At 38.6% G+C, this 19,292-nt stretch overlaps 2 protein-coding genes across 2 annotated transcripts in view; one reads left to right on the top strand and one right to left on the bottom strand.

Annotated features, from left to right (window-relative positions):
• Positions 1 to 4,547, bottom strand: part of MOSPD2 (motile sperm domain containing 2) — a 34,331-nt gene extending 29,784 nt beyond the window's left edge. Inside the window, exons 1-2 of the mRNA XM_068683492.1 lie at positions 4,443 to 4,547; positions 4,209 to 4,272 (exon numbers count right to left, since the gene is read on the bottom strand). Coding sequence (XP_068539593.1) covers positions 4,209 to 4,272; positions 4,443 to 4,451 — 73 coding nt within the window. The 5' untranslated portion in view covers positions 4,452 to 4,547. The remainder of the gene's footprint in view (positions 1 to 4,208; positions 4,273 to 4,442) is intronic.
• Positions 4,548 to 4,575: 28 nt separating this feature from the next.
• Positions 4,576 to 18,188, top strand: FANCB (FA complementation group B). The gene is made up of 8 exons (XM_068683478.1): positions 4,576 to 5,615; positions 6,626 to 6,778; positions 7,287 to 7,379; positions 11,865 to 11,993; positions 12,876 to 13,042; positions 15,089 to 15,543; positions 16,362 to 16,599; positions 17,703 to 18,188. Exons 1-8 carry the CDS (start codon positions 4,710 to 4,712, stop codon positions 18,121 to 18,123), a joined length of 2,562 nt encoding a protein of 853 aa, XP_068539579.1. The 5' UTR covers positions 4,576 to 4,709; the 3' UTR covers positions 18,124 to 18,188.
• The last annotated feature ends 1,104 nt before the right edge of the window (positions 18,189 to 19,292 follow it).

The following is a 19,292-nucleotide window of genomic DNA, read 5'->3' as shown; positions in this document are numbered from 1 at the left end:
TTCTCATTGGACATGTGGGATAATGGGAGAAAAGACTAGAAGACAAAAAAAAAAAAAAAGAGTTCAGGAACCACTTCTTCCTATTACTCAGCTTCCTTTCTTCTTGTCTGAGTGAGGAGTTTCTTGTTAAGGACACGTTCTACCCCATTAGTAGTAGTTATCTTTAAGCTAAGAAACATAAGGTGAAAACCATAGCTCAGCTACCATCTTTCAAGACAGTAGATTCTGTACTAAAAAAAAAAAGAACAACTCTAAAACAAACTCCACACTCATGCAAAACTAAACAAATGAAATTCTCTGATGCACAAATGGAGATGTCGTGTGTGTGTGTGTGTGTAAGAAGTAGGAATAGCAACCTACATGCCTCCAAATAGTAAGAATAACTTAAAAAGTACTTTTTTGTACAAAAGAATTGGAACAAGCAACTTATCAGATCATGTAAAACTTCCCATTAAACAAGACCTTTCAGTTTAACTAATGTTTTTCTAAAAGATATGTCAGTCAAGAAGTCTTGAGTCTGAAACAGTTATAATTACTCCTCCAGCCATAGAAAGAGGAAACCCACTGTAATTGACTGTTGACTTCTAACATGTCAAGATGACCACTTATAACCACTTAGATATGTGCCTTCAATTGTTAAGCAAGGAAATTGACAAGGCTGAAAGCAATTTAGGAATGTCAGTAGCCATACACAGACTGGGAGGAAGAAAACAAAACCATTTCCATCCAGTAGGAGTTGTTTCAATAGAAATAGAACAGTAAGATACAAATAAAATATCTGCCTCCAATAAGAGGTAATAAATTTAAGCTTTCAGCAAAAACATACTATTGGTGATGATAAAAGCTACTTTGAATGGAAAGGGCAAGCATTAGTATCACATAGCTTTCTGTAAAAGTATGCTTGCTATCCTATCCATACATGTTTCCTATCTTATCCTCACAATGCTTCTCAGACTTAAAGCCATGAATCTGAAAAAACAGATTTTTTGAAACATAAGCAAAGAAAAGCAGCTATTCAAAACATTACCTTAAGAGTTTTCTATGACAGTCATATCACTCTACTTTCTTGAGGATGTCCCAGACGTCTAAAACCATATTTGCAATTGTCCCATATAGTTAATAAATCACATTTTGCCGCTGGCTTGAAGTCATGATGAAATTTAATCTGTAAATTGCTGTGGGAAGTTTTTTTTTTTTTGTGAAAATTAAGCTTTCCCTGAAGGAAAACGCAAGAGGATGCAAATGAGGAGGAACAAGGAATACAGACAAGAAAGGTAAACGTGCAAAAGGAAGCATGGAAAACAGACTTATTGAATCGGAAAACCTACTAAGATTTCTAAAATCTAAAATCCACCAAGAACTATAAATGAATTCTTTTGCAACATGAAAATATTAATTTTCATGTTAATAGTCCAGGAATAAAACCTAGTTTCAGGAATATTCTAATGAGCGAAATCCACCAATGGATGAGAAAAGACTGACTGTTAGAAAACATTGCTAGTACCAGTCAGTACTGGAAAATAATCTTTTGTTTTCGTTGTTCCTGTCACCACACAGACCACTTACATCACCAACCCTCACAAAGAATCCAAACAGGCAAACAGAAATCAGGCACCAAACTGCCGGGACAATGTGCTGTTCACCTACCACATCAGACAGAACTAAGAGGATACTTCTCAAAGGCATACTTCCACTACTGAAAAGGAAGAGTTTTAATTACTAGGGATACACATTCTTCACAAGCACTGAAGTTTTGTCTTCCAAATACAGCTTGAAAATTTACTGTGAAGGGGAAAAAAACACACAAGATAACAGTTATCTTTGAAACAGTGCTTTATGATAAGATCTCACAATAACTAAGTTTTCCTTCTAAAGCCCCGCCAGGGCCACATGAGTTCAACAACTTCAGCACGAAAATTCTCATGCAAACTTCAGGGAAATGAACCAGTAGAGTTCTCCAACACTATTTCCCAAACTGTATCTAACTATTAAAACCATTCTTTGACTTAGTCACATAAATGAAACAGACATTTAATTCAGAAACAGATTTCTAGTGCTTTTATATGAAAATGACTGTCCCCATTTTACCTTGAAAATTGTCAAGACTGTAGCATATAATTTGATTATAACTTCTACCTGAGACATTCCAACACGCAGTATTAAATGTGGAAGTTTAACATGAGACTTTTCTCAGTCAGATATACTTTAAGATATTTGAACGTATTCTGCTTTAATCTAAAACATCGTATTCTGCCAATAAACTTCAACCAAAATAAAGATCTCAAAAGAACCTTTATGGTTTCATTTCACAACAAAAATAAACACTACTGCAGGACCACACAGCATATGTGGCCATTAGCAAATCATCCTGCATGGGGGGGAGGAAATCCAGCAAGTGTGAGTTCCACAAAGTGGCTCTGACATTTTAACACAAACCCTTACTGTCTAGAATAATCACTACCACTGTTTTCTTCAGACGGAAAATAAAACAGCAGCAGCTGCAACTCCCCAGAAATAAAATCTGCCCGTAAGTTTTATTAAACTATTACCACTTACAGCTCACTTGTAAGTGGAATTAGTATCATTCTGTGGTGGCTGACAATTCTACAACCACACCGAACTTTCTATGAAAGCACCAGTTTCCCAATGTACCTTGACAGTGTCCTTACTTTCTCAAGCAGACTAAACTTGCTGAATATCAAGCAATCATCTGTACCTTTACAACTTAAGAAGTCACAGGTTTGGGGGTGTCTGTATCTTTGTCCCTTTGCATCCCTTTTCAAATAAGAAAGGATAGAAGAATACATTTTAGAATATATACAGTAAAGGCAGAAGGACCACAGTCACACAAAAACTTTTGTGTTTTTCACACTTGAACTGGATGGGACAACATTAATTTGCTTGTGGCATTTCTAAATTTAAGGTAAGGCCTTCAGAATGTAAACTCAAAAAAATCCCTAATCCGATTTTCTCGAAAGGGCTGAGAGCCCTAAACCACAACCAAAAAAGGGAGCTTATTGAGAAAGTGTGTGTTCAAAATACTGCAGGCAGGATTAGAGCTCACCTTGCAACAGTGCTGAATTATTTTAGAGACTATGACAACCAGCCCAACGGCAGCTTCATTACAACTAAAGTAGTTTGCAGAATTACAGGATTCTAATGGATAGTTCAAGTGAAAAGGTAATACTCTCTTTGAGCAGCAACTGGTCTCAAGGCAGTTTAAAGCTAAGTAAGTTTTTTTTTGGGGGGGTCGTTTTTGAACAGCAAGTGTAGCTCTAGGATAATAGATATATATTTCATAGGAAAACAACACATTAATTGAAAACATTAGCAGCCAAAAGAATTTATAGTTGAAGATTCTTCGCTTTCCTGAGTTTCAAGGCTGCTGAAGAACTTCATTCACAAATCAAAACGTAAAATAAACTCTCTCTTCCCTTCAAAACATCATTCTAACAATTTTATTGTTATGCTAGAAATACACGCCATGGCTAAACATGGGCCAGAGTAATGATTTATGACTACTAGAAGGGCAAACATATGAAACAAAGTCATACCAGATTCAAGATTCCCCAGAATTTATAAAGATAAGTGCTTTAAGTGCTGATCATGAAGAAGTTACAGAGGTGTGGAAGCCTTATGAAAAAGTGGTAAGAAACTTTAATAGTCCTGATCAGGTACATTAATGCAAAGCGTGTGTTTGCAGGATTTGGACTTACAGGAGATGAATGCAACTCCTACGCTACTGGGCTCTTGCTGTATTTGCATTCAAAATTGGGGAGGAGAATGTTTGTAAGGGAGAGCCTTCACACAGTCATAGGAAAACGCTGTGCTTCCTGCGGCTGTTAGCAGACTGCCCTACCTGCTGTACAGCCTCCAGCCCTAAGCAATGCAAATCAGCTTCGGATTAAGCAAAAAGCCCCAAAGCCCTCCCTGGCTCCCCTCTCCCCGGGGGCTCCCCCTGCCCTTCACTCAGCAGCCCAAACGCTTCCGAAGCTCGCAGCATAGCTTTCACCCGGACCAGCACGAAGCGAAGGCTGGAGATGCTCCGGGAAACCAGCTCCTTCCCCACGCCAGCCGGCGGAGGGCAGGACGTTTCTCCCCTGGGGCCGCCAAGCGCCGAGCCCAGCACCACAAGCAGCCCGGGCGAAGCCACGGCGGGGGGGGAACCCCCTGAGGCGAGCGAGGGGCGCAGCGGGGCCGGGGCTCACCTGGCAGGTACTCGGCCTCGAAGCGCCGCCTCGTCTCGCTGACCAGCGCCGCCTTGTCCCGGCGCTGCTGAGGGCGAATAATAAAAAAGGGGAGAAAAGAGAAAGAGAGAGAGAAAGAGAGAAAGAGGGGGGCGTGAGGAGGGCCCGCGGCACCCCCCAACCGCCCCCAACGGTCGCCAACCGCCCGCTGTGAGGGAGGGGAGGGGGGGGGGGTATCGGCGCGAGCCCACTCACGTCAGCCATGCTCCGGGGGGCAGGAAGCAGTGGGGAGGGGCGGGGCCGCGCGCCGCGTGACCCCGCGGGAGGGGCGGGGCGGCGAGGGGAAAGGGGCGGGGCTCGTGAGGTGAGGCCACGCCCCCTCCGCCCTCCTCCCGTCGTGCCCCGCGCGCGGCGGCGGCGGGAGGTTCGGACGGGTGCGTGCCGCCGCCTCCTCTCCCCCTCCCCCCCCCTGTTTTCCGTTAATTCCGTTGGGGCTCCAACGGCCCCGCTGCTGCCTCAGGGATGGCCGCGGAGCCCCCGGGTGGCGGCGGGGCGCACGCCCTGCCCTTCGGTGGGCAGGTGCTGGTGCTGTGGCTGGCGGAGGCGGAGCTGCGGCTGAGGAGGACGGCGCTGGGCGGCGGGCGCTTCGGCGGCGGCTCGAGCGGGGCCTTCGAGCTGCGGGGCCGGCGCCGCGACGCCGCCATCGTCTGCTGCGGCTGCGCCGCGCACGCCGCCACGGGGGTGGTGCTGCCCTGCGTGCTGCTGAGGAGGAGGAAGAGGAGCGAGGCCCTCGAGTACCTGCTCCTCGCTGTGCACGGCTCCAACCGCTTCGAGCTCGCCTGTCAGTTCGAGCTGGACTACGAGCTGAAGGAGGACGTCAGGCTGCTCGGCGGCCCTACGGTGCTGTGGAGGCACGCTGACAGGCTCTTCTACATCTCCCCCGGCACCGGCACGGTGCGAAGCCCGCCCGTTCAGCTTTCTTCTGTGGTGTGGGCAGGGGAAATCGAAGGGGAAGGCACTGTAGTCCTAGGGGTGCGAACTGCTCGCCTGCAAGAGGACGAAGCTGAGGATGGGCTCTCCGCTTCGGACAGAGCCATCTGGGGCACTGAGTTCTTCGGCTACGCGATCGAAGCGCAGAAAATGCTGGCCAGCACGTGCTTCATGCCCCACGCGTACAGCAGAGTGGTGTCCTCTGTCCACGTCTGTAAGAGCCAGATGCTGAAAAAGCAGCTCAGAACATCGGTGGTTGCCGTCACCCACAAGAATCAACTCATCTGGTTCCAAGATGGTCACCCTAAAGGTGTTTGCGAGCTTCCTTATGAGAAACCGTGGTCAATAAAAACAGCTGTAACCAGTGGCAATCATTTGCTATTTATTGTGTCTTTTGCCTCTGGGAATGTGTGTGTTGTACGGAGTGAGAACTTACAGGTATTTGTGGCCTTCAATAGCTCCCTTTTACTATCCTATTTTTTTTGTACATATTGTCTTATCTGAAGCTTTTGCAAGTGAAATGCCTACATGTTCAGGTCCTATAACACCTTTTTGTTGGTGTTGATTGTGTTAAAATAACCTGTTTTAAGTATGAGTAATGAAAAACTTTTGTTTATTTCTTACAGATTTGAAAATAAATCCTGGATTCTAGTATTTAATAATGCATTTTTATAAGCCTAGGCCAAAGCTTCTGCTGATAATTGAAAACTTACATAGTATGAGGACTTAAAGTTATAAGATAGTTACAAATGGGTTTACGTATTTTAGGTTAAAATTATAGTAAATTTTTTATTGTTTTAAAGCATAACCTTCTTGAAATTGAGAAGCTTTTGAGTCTTACTTCCCAGTCACAAAAAAAACAAACACGCTGCTTCTAAGACATCATAGAATGGCTTGTGTTGGAAGGGACCACAAAGATCATGTAACTCCAACCTCGCTTTTCTTTCCTGAAGTCAGTAGTTACAAAACTGCTAGGGTTTTGTAATACTCTGTCAAGAAGTCACGTAACTCAGGAAATGAAAGTGTCTGGTCCTCAGCATTTTATAGATGTTGTTACTGTACAATTTTGGCTTTACATCTCAGTTATCTTTGTTGTGGATGGCTACACATTTTTCTGAATGTTAAAGGTAGAATATCTGTAAGTGATCTGAAATTATTGTGTGTTCTAAATAACTTGCACAGCATTCAGCTATTCATCTATTTGACTACACTGAAAAAGTGCAGTCTCTGCCACCTGTGTCCTGGAAAGTGGTCTTCAAAGAGGAGTGGCTAGACTTTCCCAGTGTTACAGAGGCTCCAAACAATGGATTAAGATCTTGAAACTTATGAAATCACTGTATTCCAGACACTCAATTAGGGTGCCTCACTCTAAAAAGCAAACTTCATCAAAACAACATCTCACGCACAAGATTTATTCCAATATATGTCTTTTGAAACTTCTACTGTAGGTTGCTTCCAAGTGGCAGAAGGTGAAGTCTGTTCTGGTAGATGATTTTGTTGGCTGTGGAACTGACCAACTGTTGCTGCTTTTTAAGGATGACTCCAGTACGGACTTGTTAAGTACATTCAAAATAACGGATTTGGGGAAAGTCAACTATGAAGTAAGTTCAGTTTGCCTTTTCTCAGTTACTCAGTCTGTGCTTACTAAATTAAAAACTCTCAAGAAATTATTAAGATACTGGTACAAAGTGAAATTGGATGTCTGTTGCAAAATGCCCCGAATTTTGAATACAACACTCTCTGTCTGAATTGCAATGTAAGTTACCTGAGGAGATTGTTTTGCTTTCTGGACAGCATCAGCATTCTTTCAGGAATTTAAAATAATGTGGTTGAAAATGTTTCAGATGTGCAACAAGTTTGCTACAATGCTTAGCTTCTAGCTAGGAAAATTAAGGTAAATTATCTATCAATTATCTTCTCATAAATGGGCCTTTTTGTTATGTACTACCAAACGCTAATTGCTTTCAGAAGATAAAACTTTTCTTTTAGAATGCATATGGTTACTCTTATGGTGTTCCCTGTAACCCCCCCCCCCCCTTTATTTTAGTAGGATGTAATAGCCTGTACCTTTCTTTCAGCTTTTTACTTTTTTAATTTATTTTTTCTTAGAGTGGTATTAATTACAAAGATGATGTTCCTGCTGCAGAAGGATTGCAAGAGAATGGTTTGCTTACCATCCAAGCTCTTGAAAAAAGATTACAGGTTTGTACTCCATAGTACTCTGTATTTTCTGTATATAGCCTCTGTATTCTCTCCACATTACTTTATCATTACATTACCCAAAGGGTAAGGTTAACAATACTGATACTGTTTTTATTGGAGAAGTGATAAATGGAGAAAACAATGTTATTTAGTGTCCATTCCTGAACTGGTGGTAGTCTGCTTCAGTTCTCTCAGTTATAAATGCATATGGGTAATCAGAAGGGTCTAATTTTATTTAAAATTTTGAGATAATGCTGAAGCCATCTTTTAAAGGCTTTGTAACAGTCATTTTACTGTTAGATACTAAACAACCAGTTTTATAAAATCAGAGTGGCTACTTATTTTGCTCGGCATTACGTGCTTTGAGACAGTGTAGTGACAGGTTCCCAAAAGAGTGCCAATGAGCAGCAGCTAATCCTGAAAGAATCAGCTTTTCCTTTGTCTATGGACTTCAGTCAAGTCAATTTTGACTTCTGCCCTACTTAGTGACCATGGTTATTTCATCACCTGCTGACATTTTTCTTCCAGTTATTAGCATCTTTCTTAGGCTAATATTGCAAAGTAGAGTGAGTGAAGTTAAAATGTATCCTTTTAATTAGCTTCATTTATAAAACAAGCTGGGGGAAACTTGCTGGAATATAAGTAATAATGGGAATATATTGTTGGCTGCTAGTGAAACGTGAAAATGCAACTTTCTAACTTTCATTCTGTTAGTAAACCTCCAGCGTGCTCTCCAATATGTTCTTTTTCAGAACTGCGTGTAGTTACCTTGGTCTAAGGTAGACGGCTAGCAATTGACCAAATAGGAAAATTAAAAACAACAGCAAAACTCAGAAACTTAAGGAGATAGCATAAATCTCAAAGTGAGCCAATGATGTAAGAATGTTGTTAGTTTGTTGAGAGTACTTTAAGTACAAGATAGAAGGTAATTATTCTGTTCATTTGAGAACTAGTGAAAACTTCAGTGTTGTGGCAGATGGATCTCCAGCCCTTAAAAATTGAAGCAAGTTGACTGGGAAAAATTTAGGACTCAGATAAAAGCAGGAATCTGATCCATTATGGAAAGACTGAAAAAGGAGATTTTTCTATTTTTTAATGACAGAAGAGATGTTTGGAGTTGTCATTCAAAAGATAACTGTTTCTTGGAAAACACTGAAAAATGGATTTGTCTTTCCTGGAAGGCAGAAGAAAGTAGTTTGATTAATTCCAAAGACCTCAGGAGGTCCCTTCCAACCCTAGATTTTCACAGCTATTTGCTTTGTGCATTAGAGGCTTATTGGCTTTCACATAAAAAAGTGCATATTTCCTTCACAATACAATACTTTCTCTTTTTAGACTCTTTTGGTAGTCAAATATTTTAAAATTGAATTATTTGTTCCTATAGTCTGTCCTTACTTAGTAAGCTACTTTCTCCCTCTGCCAGACAGACATTAGTTTGTTGATCCTTCCCGTTTGGTCATGAAGATGTCTGCCCTGCCACTGACTGCGAAATGTTTTATGTAACTTGTCTTTTGACATTGTTCTTTTTAAATACCAGCTGGTTTTCTGTTTTACATCTTGGTGGATCTGTGCTAGGATCAAATGAATACTCTGTTTTGCACATTCTAATGGCTCTGGTAGAAGCAAGCCACTGGCTGAAGTTCTCATGTATCATCTGCTGATACAGTCCTTCTGACAGAGACACAGAATCCGTCATAAATATATATATTTTTAAGTAGTAGATCTCTAATTTCCAAAACCACATGCTAGCACAAGCACTACAAGCAAATCAAAAATCCTCTTATGTTTTAATGCTGTAAGTCTTTGCCATTGCCATGGTGATGAATTTGGACGTAGGTGCCTTGGTGTTGCTTCCCTGTTGAGATCTCCGCTGTTTTGTGTTTCCCTGAATAGTAAAGTGCTGTTGCTGCTTTGTTGCAATCTGATTTATTACTGAATTTCAAGGATGGTTATTTGATACAATAGTGCATGGAACCTGCTTAGCTTGGAAAAGTCCAAAAGTTATTTAGCCTTGGAGTGGGGGCTCTGATATTCGTTATCAAAATTTGGGTCCTGTAGAAATTTGCAATCTAATCGTGCTTTGACAGTCTCTGTGCTATCTGCTATGTTAGGACAGAGTGAAATAGCAAATGCAGCCCTTTCTCATACCTCTGTTTTTACCCCTAAATATTCTACACTCGCATAGTTGTTTCCTAGCCACGTGAAAACTTTGGCAGGACTGAGTTGTGCTTCACTCCATAGGAATAGGCTGCATTTAAATTATGCACAGTAATATGTATAAGCTGCATTTTGCAGATGGTAAAACTGAAAAATCTGGAAGTGTATTTTTGTAACTGTTCTAAGTTTCTCATGCATTCATTCTTCCTTCATTCTTCCTTAACATTCGTTACAGTATCTTCTGAGGAAAACTTCCTTTGACAGAGTAGTGCAGCTACCCTACAACAGCCACAGTTACAGGGTTTCTGATGATTTTAGTTGGCTGTTCTGGCAGGAGTGCTGGCCTGATCTACATCCAGCTACTGAACAATTTTGTAAGGGTTATAATGCCGTGTTCTTTTGACTGTGATAAAATTGCTTCCTTCAACTCAGCTTGCCTGTTTCAGGGCAGGGTTGGTGGGTTTTTTTGTTTTTGTTTTTCTCACATCCTTCTGATTTATTGGATTGCTACAATGTCTAATTGTTTCTGTTCCTGTCCTAGTAATGTTGATTCGGTAGTGGGTGGGAAGTATTCAAGAAATGTTATGTACAACTAATTTTTATTACTGTGTTTAGTCTGAACTTTCAGTAGTTATTCTTCTATCTTTGCTGTAAATCGACCCTTTTTTCAGTTTTTTTTTCATAACGGATTTTAGTCACTAGAAAACCACAGAGCCTGTTACTTACTATAGCAGCAGCTTCATATTCTAGGCCTCTGAATTAGGTTTCCCTTTGGCTTTGTCGACTTTTTCTGTTTCACCTTTACTTTTCACAGTATTTTAAGTCTTATAATGAATCTTCCTTTTCATTCCCTTTGCAAAAAGGCCACAGTTCTTGGTAGTTTTAGCTTTATTTATTTATTTAATTATGAATATTGTAACTTCAATAGCAGTGTGTCAAAGCACTGGCTGTTTTACTTGACACTAAGTCTCTGCCTTAATTTGTTTTGTTTCAGACAGGGATTCATCTGTTCTGCTGTTTACGCTGGATTTTCTCTTAGCTCTGTTGTGTTCAACTCTTTACTGCAATGGTTTTATGTTGGTATTTATCTTCTGTTTTAAAATGATGCACTCTTATTTTCTCAGTTCCACAGCGCAAAGGTTGTGACTTCTGCCGACCCTTGTTGGTCAGCACATCTTGGGATATGAGACAAAGAATGTGCATTTCCCTTCTTGCAGAGACAACAGTAGCCACATGTTAGTCTAGTTTTGCCATGTGATAAATTTCAGTTCTCATTCCTGTTGCTTTGTGAGGGGAAGAAGCACTTGCAAAAGTTAGATGGGTCAGCAAGCATAGATGAGTGAATCCTTGGCCATTTTGTCTTTTAGTCTGTGCTTTCCTGTTTGTTTTCTGTATCTCAGTTGCTCACTCAGGAGTTACTCACCAGTGGGACCGAGTAATGTTTTGGTATTCTGATAACTGCAATTAGGAAGAGATCGTAGAAACATCTTCTTAACTTTTCCTTTTCTTTCTCCACCCCAAATCTGGCATTAGAGTATTTTGTGGAATCTGGTATTTTGGACACATGGTTTGATAGGTGGTGAATCATTTTGTTTTATGATAGGTACTACTTGCTCTAAATGCTCTTTGCTGTTGCAGCTTAAGCAAATGGCATCATTTCTGTTATTTGGAGTGCTTTTTATTCAGTCTTGCCAGTTGGTGATAACTTATCTTGATGTCTTTCTATTTCTTTATTAGTTTAGAGGCTGGTTTTCAGTTCTAATGGTAAGCTTTGTTCTCACGTCTTTTGATGGTAGCAGACTTCTTGGGATCTTGTCTTCCAGAGGACAGTTTTGAGGAGTTTTCTTAAACTAATAATCTGGAGCCGGCGTGCTTTTTTTTTTTTTTTTTAAAAACAAAACAAAACAAAACAAAAAAAAAAAAACACCACTGAGAATTAGCCTACATATTTGTCTGTCTGTAAAACTGTCGACTTTTCAATATATTTCCTTGAAAAATAATCACTACAAGTCCTGACAAAAAATCAAAATTGATGTCATTACAAAAGTAGGAGCAATAATTAAGGAGATTACCTACCTGATTTGAGAATATTTACTTTAGAAGTTTAAGTTCAGCTCAAGCTTTAATTTTAAGAGGCCAGGACTCTTAGATTCATGTTTTGGCAGCAGAGTAACCTGACCCGAACAATTTTTAGAAGCGCTTTTTGAGGAACAACAGGTTGTGATGCTTGCTTAAAATGGAAAGCTAAAGGATATCTTGGTAGCTTCAATACCAGTTCTTACTTTCTGTAGACTAAAGCCAAAGTCTGATCATTTTTATCTTTTACAGGCTGGTCTTTCTTCTGTTCGAGAGCTCCAGCAGCATTTAGGTCTCAAAAAGAGGGTTCTTATTGAATCATGCAGAGCATTAATAGATCTTGTTGAAGAAAGAAGCCATATTCTACCAGCCGCAAAAAAGGTAAAAAGCAGAGGAGAGCACAGACCACTTCTGAGTTCTGCTGAGCCATTTGCACAGGGTGCTTCCCTCAACCATTTGTTACTTTTATCAGTAGGGATTGCCACTATCAAAACTCACTAATTTGCTCTAAGTAAAGTCTGGTTCATTCTCTTAACCTGTCAATGTATGTAGATAAGAGTAAATTTAATTGCTTTTCCTTGAAATTGATTCACACAGTACCTCCTGACTAGGTTGGATGGAGGTGTAAACTCCTAACAAAGAGTTAGTGACAAACAGCAGGGGGAGCGTACAGTCCTAATTGGCACAGTTGCCTAGATAACATGTTAGATCATGGACAGTTATTTGATATGAAAAATTAGCTGTGATAGATTTGTGTAAGCAAAATTTATTTTGTAACAGGGGCAGAGTGAATTGAAGCTAAAAAGGTGATGGGGTTTGTTCAAATGTTATTTTAGTATGTTTCTTTAAATAAATATCTTAACTTACCTGAAATAATCTTGATATTTCAGTTAATGTTGTTGTCCCCTTCAGGTCCCCTTCAGCCAGGTTAAATGGCAAATTTTAAGCAATTAATGTAATAATATAATATAACTTCTAATACTTTAAGTCTTCTTAGGATAATTAGTTATATTACAGTACAAGATTTATACTCATGCTGCTTAGTAGAGAATGAGTTGCTTTTGTCATGACAGCTTGTGTTTTAAGAAAAGGCAATTAGATATTTTAAATCTATTCTAGAGAACAAACTAGTTTATATAGATTTCATTTTATGTATCTTAAAAGCACTTCCAGGGATCACTTCTGGCAAAACACTAAATAATGCAATATGAAAAAGAACAAGTATATGCACTTAATTTATTTAAACAAACATTTTTCTGTAAGGAAGGTCTTGTCTCTCTCTGGGATGATGTAGAAAATCCTCCTCATTCTCTTAGTAAAGAGGCATCATCGACATCTAAAGTTCCAGACCACTTCGTAGAGAAACTGTGGCAGCGTGTTGTGGGTGAAAGCTTGGTAGTTGGAGTAAAACTAACTGAATCATTTTCCTTGTAAGTATATGAATCTAATAATTTCGTTCTGTAGTTTTATAGAAATTGAGACTACAAGTTAAGCCCTGCAGTAGCAAGAATGGATTTTTGAGATTTGACTTTTCTCATTGTGTGTATAAATTGTTTCACGTGTGTCTCTTGCCAGTGTTGTTGCTGCAGCTTGTCTCTCTCTAGCACTGTGCAAAAAATGCGTTATATAGCCAAAAATTAGCTGCATCAATATAACTACATCGTTACTGGAGACTTTTTATAACAGCTTTCTTTGACAACAATTATGGTTCTCTATAGTTTCTATTAGCATAAGTAAGGTATACTGACGTCAGCAAGTAGTGTAAATTTAGTTCTGTCCTAGCTATAACATTCCTGCTGCCTTAGTGTTAATATCTTGCCATTCCTAGAATGCGATTTGCTTAAAAAGAAGTGCAGAAGAAAACATTTTAAATTCTCTGATCAACTTAATAGTGTTCAGCGACGCTAAAGTCAATATCCAATCAAATAAAGTATTTGCTAAGCCAATTTATTATGTAAATTACATGGAACAAAGAGGCATTCAATACTTAAAGTTTCAAAACTGTTTGTTTATTCTTATTGTCGTTATAATGATTTGTTTATTTTGTACATTACGATTGCTTAGTTCTGGTAGTAATTACTACTGATGTCATTTCCCTCTTAGATGGAGGGAGATAATTTGAAGCACACTTTTTAAAAAAGCAGGATTACATTAAACAAACTTACGCTGGTGGAGACAGAACTTGCCTTTTGACCTATATTCCCACATGCTGTGTAGCTGAGACTGTGTTAGGGTAAGCTTAAAGAGTGTTGATGCCACTGAAAATAATTCCGGTGGCTGTGAGGGAGCTGACCTATTAGGCCCTTTGGCTGCTCTGCTGGAGCTGTGGGTATATTATTGCTCAACTGCCAGGTTGCTGTAACTTTACAGGAAAGTTGACCTTGTCTTCTTGATGGCCTATTAAGAGCCACCAAGGCAAGAGATTGCTTTTGCCTTTCCAGTGTGTATTCTTTTAGCTTTGATGACAATTTGGTTTTGAAATTGAAATACCTAATTCCTGTATAGCTTCAGAAGCCCTCAAGATTTGTAACTGTTCTTTAAAAATCAGCAGCAAGATTGCCCTATCCCCCATTTTTACAGCTGAGAAAAGATCTGTGAAGATCTTCTGAGATCATTTGTCAAAGGTTACCTGGTAGGCTAGCAGCAGAATCTAGGTCTTCTGGTCTCCGGTTCAATACTCTGTACAACAACCTGTGGTTCCTGGTAAAAGGGCTTTCCTTCTTTCTACCCCAAAGCTGCAAGTCTTTACTGATTATTTTTTGGGCTTCCTACTAATGCAAGATTATAGTGATATTTTAGATTGCACTGTAAGGTGGTGATACTTCTCTGTGAAGAAAATTAGACATTTATAAGACTTTCAGGTGTCAGTGACATCTTGAGACTGAGTTGATTGACAGAAAAAAAGAATCTTCATTAAGAGAAGATCAGAAACACTGCTATTAGGATTTCATGGAAGAACCCTGTGTTGAATGAACAAAGCACTTCATACACTTCAGGAAATTACTGAATGTTTAAGGAAATGGTATTTTAAATCTTTTATTTGACTCTCTACACACGCTTTTGTTTGAATACCTAAAAAGCAATATAAAATACTAGAATAGCTTTTAGTTAAACCTCAAAGACACTAGAGCTGATATTTTCTGAATTTATCATTAAAAGATTTGGATTTTAAAAATAGATTACAAATGCTGTAGAGTATCTGCAATAGTTATGTAGAATTTTCAACATATTCTGGGGGAATGAAATGCCCAAATTACTTGAGTTAAAGTGAGGCATCGAAATCCTAGAAGCTCTTAATACCAAGCTTAGATGAAACAGTCATTCAAAATATACTCTTTGTGCGTTCTCTGAATTAATTTGGAATGATATTGGACTTTGGTAGTCTTACAAGTCTGTATATGTCTGAAAAGTTTTGGTTATTTGTCAGAGGCGAAATGCATTCTGTGCGTGCAGTCATCTTACATGGATTTTTACAGGTCACTGAGTGATGTCAGTTTATCTTTAGTGGTGGATCAAGACTTCTCTTCAATTTCTCCAATTATTGAGTGTCGGAATAAAATCATTAAGCTGAACAAAGCCTTCTCAGCATTATCTGTTTCCTCGTGTCAAATTGAGCCTCCACCGAAAAAGATGAAATTGGACTTGCATAGCAAGAATGATCTGAAAAAACAGGTTCATAAGAAATGTTCAAAGATTAATCTGGAAGGAGCGAAGACAGTCACTGCTGTTACCAGCCTTTCACCGTTATTGGCATTTCATTGTGTATGTTGTGTAGTTCTACTACATGCAAAGAAAGAAAAACATAAGAATGATGGTTTACAGAAGAGCAAAAAGATCACTTTACTCTGTGGGAAAGTTTTATTAAGTCTGGAAGATATCTCAGATGGAAAATACTCAGTAAAGATGCTAAGGGATAATAGTTACTGTACAGGTAAATGGCTTGATATGATTTGGATTCATAAATATGTGGTTGATTCTTCTGTTTATTCTAGATGAGGCTAAGTTTTCAGGGTGTAGTTATGTCTCTCTTTGAATGCAAACTGCACAGATTTTTTCAATTTAGAAATGGGTGAAATACAAGGCAGAAGAAACTTTTCAAAATGGAAAAAAGCATTGCTGTAAGGTTTTGTGATAGCATTGGTGCTGAAGCGCATCTGGAAAGGTTAACTTTAAAGATAAGTCTGAACATGGAAAGCTGCATCCTGCTTTTTTTTCATCTAAGATATTTAGTATTGATTAGACACACTTTTCTGACTTAGTATTACTATTTTCCAAATAATACCAAAGTAACTGAAGCTTTTCCTCATCTTCACATCTATTATTTTTTTTCTTTTAAAGTTCCTGATTCAACTGGTTTTGAACTGGGCTTTTACTAATGTAGTGAAATGTCTTTCTTATCATTTTCAATGAGTTATAATTTCTTCCTTTAATGCTATATCATCAGCTAACACCAGTGTGTCATCTTACTATCATAGGAGGCTATTAATAGTATTCGTTTGGCAAGGTGATGCTTGTCTTTAGAGCTCTCTTTTTATACAGATGAGGCTCTGTTAATCAGGTAACCATTTTGCTTGACAGAAGTAGGTGTAAGAATTTAGGTGAGAAGAAAATTTCCAGAGAACACTTGAATGCAGGTACAGGCTCTCCAAGTAACACTAGGGGTGTGAAGCAAAAATCTATTCACATTTACTGCATGCAACCTGATCAAAATATTTAGGTCAAATATCTTTTTACTGTATTTTCTTGCAGGTTCCATGGAAGACATACTCGCTGTCCTTGCAGCACCTATGAGATTTTCCTTTCAGATTCAGTCTTCTGACTTCACACTAACTTCAGTAAATTCATGGTTACTTGGAGAAATGGAGTGCACGCCATTTAAAGAATGCCATGACTATATGTTCTGTCATAAAGCAGGAAATGTATACAGTACAGTTTTTAACTGGACCCTGAAAAGTCCATTTGAAGGAGTTCTAACGCTATTTTGCAGGTAAAATTGGTCAAAAAGTGTGGAATGTATTTATCTAACATATACGCTTTAGATCATCTTTATATTGTTTCCTACAGCTGCATAGAATTGGTTTCATATCAGAACGATGTCAGAGCATGAGTTGTAATATTTAATTTTGTTTTGGTAGTACATTGGATTCCAAATATTCTAGTCTCCTTTAATATGCACTTGGTACTATTTCTTTTATTCTTTTCAGCCAATCATAATTTTATATTCATTATTCTTAGAGTAATATGAACATATGCTGATAATATTTGTTGTTTTTTTAAGAAAATTTTTAAGAGAATTTTAAAAAACAATTGAATTTAAACTACAAATAAAAATGCCTTTCTGATCAGCGTGAGAAACCTAGCTATTTGCAGATGCTTGTGGATGCTTTTTGTTTGTCTTTTGTTCTGAAACAATTTTTTTTTTTTTTAATCAAAAGACATCTGCAGAGCTCATCTGGCCATATAAAGGAAATAAGAATATTTTGAAAAACTCTGCATTCCTCTTAGAATGTGTGTCAGTCTGTCACTGCATTGTATACACTATACTGGTGTCTAGGGGAGTCAGTTCCCTGATGTACACAACACTATTTTATTCGGGATCCTTACTAATTTTGAATATCTGAATTTAAGTGTAACACTTTCTTACCAGTGACCATTCCAAAAAAGACAAGTAGTGAGCCACCAAATAGCTGTGCAGTACATAACTACTGATAGCAACAACCTATGAATATAACTGACTTTTTTTTTTTTGCCTTTGCATGCAGACCAGGAAGCATATTTCTTTGTGTTATCCCATGTGGCCCTTACATACGATGAAATACTTCTTAAAGACAGAAGAGATACTCTTGTAACTGCATTTATTTTAATGTAGATTATTTATATTGCTGAACCAACATTTTTTTTGTGTACATTGGCTAAGTGCACTCCATTAGACAGTCCTTGCTTATGGTTGTGTATGCTGTATACACAGTACTTAAAACCATAATCATCCTAAGTTTTTTCCCTGTTTGATTTAAAGTAGCATTACTATAGTTGCCACTATTGAATTTTGAACATACAAGGTAGATTAATTACAATACTCTTATTTTACAGAAGTCTGACAGTCTTGTTCCAGTGTCTTCATAGCCTCACTAAAGTTCTCCCACCAAGTTGTGATGTAAAGCTCCTGAAATCTGGAAGCAAAGATGTACTTACTGAGCAGTTAGCGCTGGCTTTGGAAAAAGAAATGCTCACCTCACGGACTTCTCTCTCCTCAAAAGAAAGTAAAGCTGAAAACAGTTTGATAAGGCAGAATGAGCCTGGCAAAAAAATCAGTGATGCTCCTGTGACTTCTTTACTGGACAGTGAGGACAAAGTTCAGCAATTCAGAATGAAGCTTCAGAATGAACGGGAAGAGAGTGTGCTAAATATGAATCAAACAATGAATGGTACCCTTTATCAGGAAATGGCTTTGAAACTAGCAGAAGCTCAGCTCAGTTCTGATATGATTGTGTGGAGACTGAACAAGTCCTAGAAACTATTTATTTTGAACAAAGTTTTAATTAAAAATATAGAATTAAATATTTATATTTTCATATATACTTATTCATGTTATTTTTTTTAATATCTAGAAATAACTATAGAATAACTAATTTGGTTGGTGACCTCTAGTTCAGCAAAAAAGAGTATTCAAGAGTCATTTTGTTACAGATTTCTAAAATACATTACGGTATTTTCTAATAAATGCTATTTCAAAGTTGTAATTCTCGATCTTGAAATACATTAGAAAAAAATAGCAATCAAGAACTGTTCAAAATAATCCTATTAAATTTATAAGATGACTGCTTACACAGACAAAGCTAAGCTTTTTAGAAATCTTAAGACTAATCTAAAGTTAGATCTAAGTTAAGCAAAAAATTTTAATTCATAATTTGAGTGTGGGGTTTGACAAATTCAAAACAGCAACAGCCTATTTTCATGATAGATCCAGTATTTTAAATAACTTAGATTTAGTGATAGCTCTTAAAGAAGAAAGCTCTGACCATACCTTGCAGACCAATTTTTCAAGAGGCCGCCATTAGATCTGAGACAGTTAGGAGAACTTATTTGAGCTGGAGAAACTAGATCAGGCTGCCTACAAAATTTCAAGTATTCCTGAACATTCACCCTGTAATAAAATGCTTTTAGGTTTGAGAGGTTCATTCCCATCCATAAGTCTGTCATAGCACTAATTTGGTTGATAAATCCTAGATGAAACTCTGTCCTTCCTTGGACCTTAGTCCAGCTTCAAAGACATAAGATTTGTTTGCTCATTCCCTCAGTTGTAAATTATTATCTGCTGATACTAGATGCTCAGTGGTTTTGTCTTATCTCAAAGGTTTTAAGTAATAAACAACTCCTTGCCAATGGAGTTGCTTCTTGTTTGGAGATCACAAAATCATGAAGGTTGGAAAAGACCTCCAAGATCCAACCATTCCCCTACCACCACTGTCACCCACTAAACCATGTCCCTAAGCACCACGTCCAACCTTTCCTTAAACACCCCCAGACACTGTGACGCCACCACTTCCCTGGGCAACCTGTTCTAATGCCTGGCTATTCTGAGAAGAAATGTCTCCTCATTTCCAACCTAAACCCCCTCTGGCACAACTTGAGGCCATTCCCTCTAGTCCTATCACTAGTTACCTGTGAGAAGAGGCTGAT

Source organism: Anas acuta, chromosome 1 (assembly GCF_963932015.1).
Source record: "Anas acuta chromosome 1, bAnaAcu1.1, whole genome shotgun sequence".
In the NCBI taxonomy this organism is placed as follows: domain Eukaryota; kingdom Metazoa; phylum Chordata; class Aves; order Anseriformes; family Anatidae; genus Anas; species Anas acuta.
Note: the sequence above shows the minus strand (reverse complement) of the source record. Positions and strands in the feature narration are given on the sequence as shown.

What these genes read in the sequence shown, in the direction of transcription:
- FANCB (XM_068683478.1), top strand. Translation starts at nt 4,710, where the DNA reads ATGGCCGCGGAGCCCCCGGGTGGCGGCGGGGCGCACGCCCTGCCCTTC. An exon ending in TGGGGAAAGTCAACTATGAA is followed by an intron (nt 6,779 to 7,286) that starts GTAAGTTCAGTT and finishes ATTTTTTCTTAG; the next exon opens with AGTGGTATTAATTACAAAGA. An exon ending in TTCTACCAGCCGCAAAAAAG is followed by an intron (nt 11,994 to 12,875) that starts GTAAAAAGCAGA and finishes TTTTTCTGTAAG; the next exon opens with GAAGGTCTTGTCTCTCTCTG.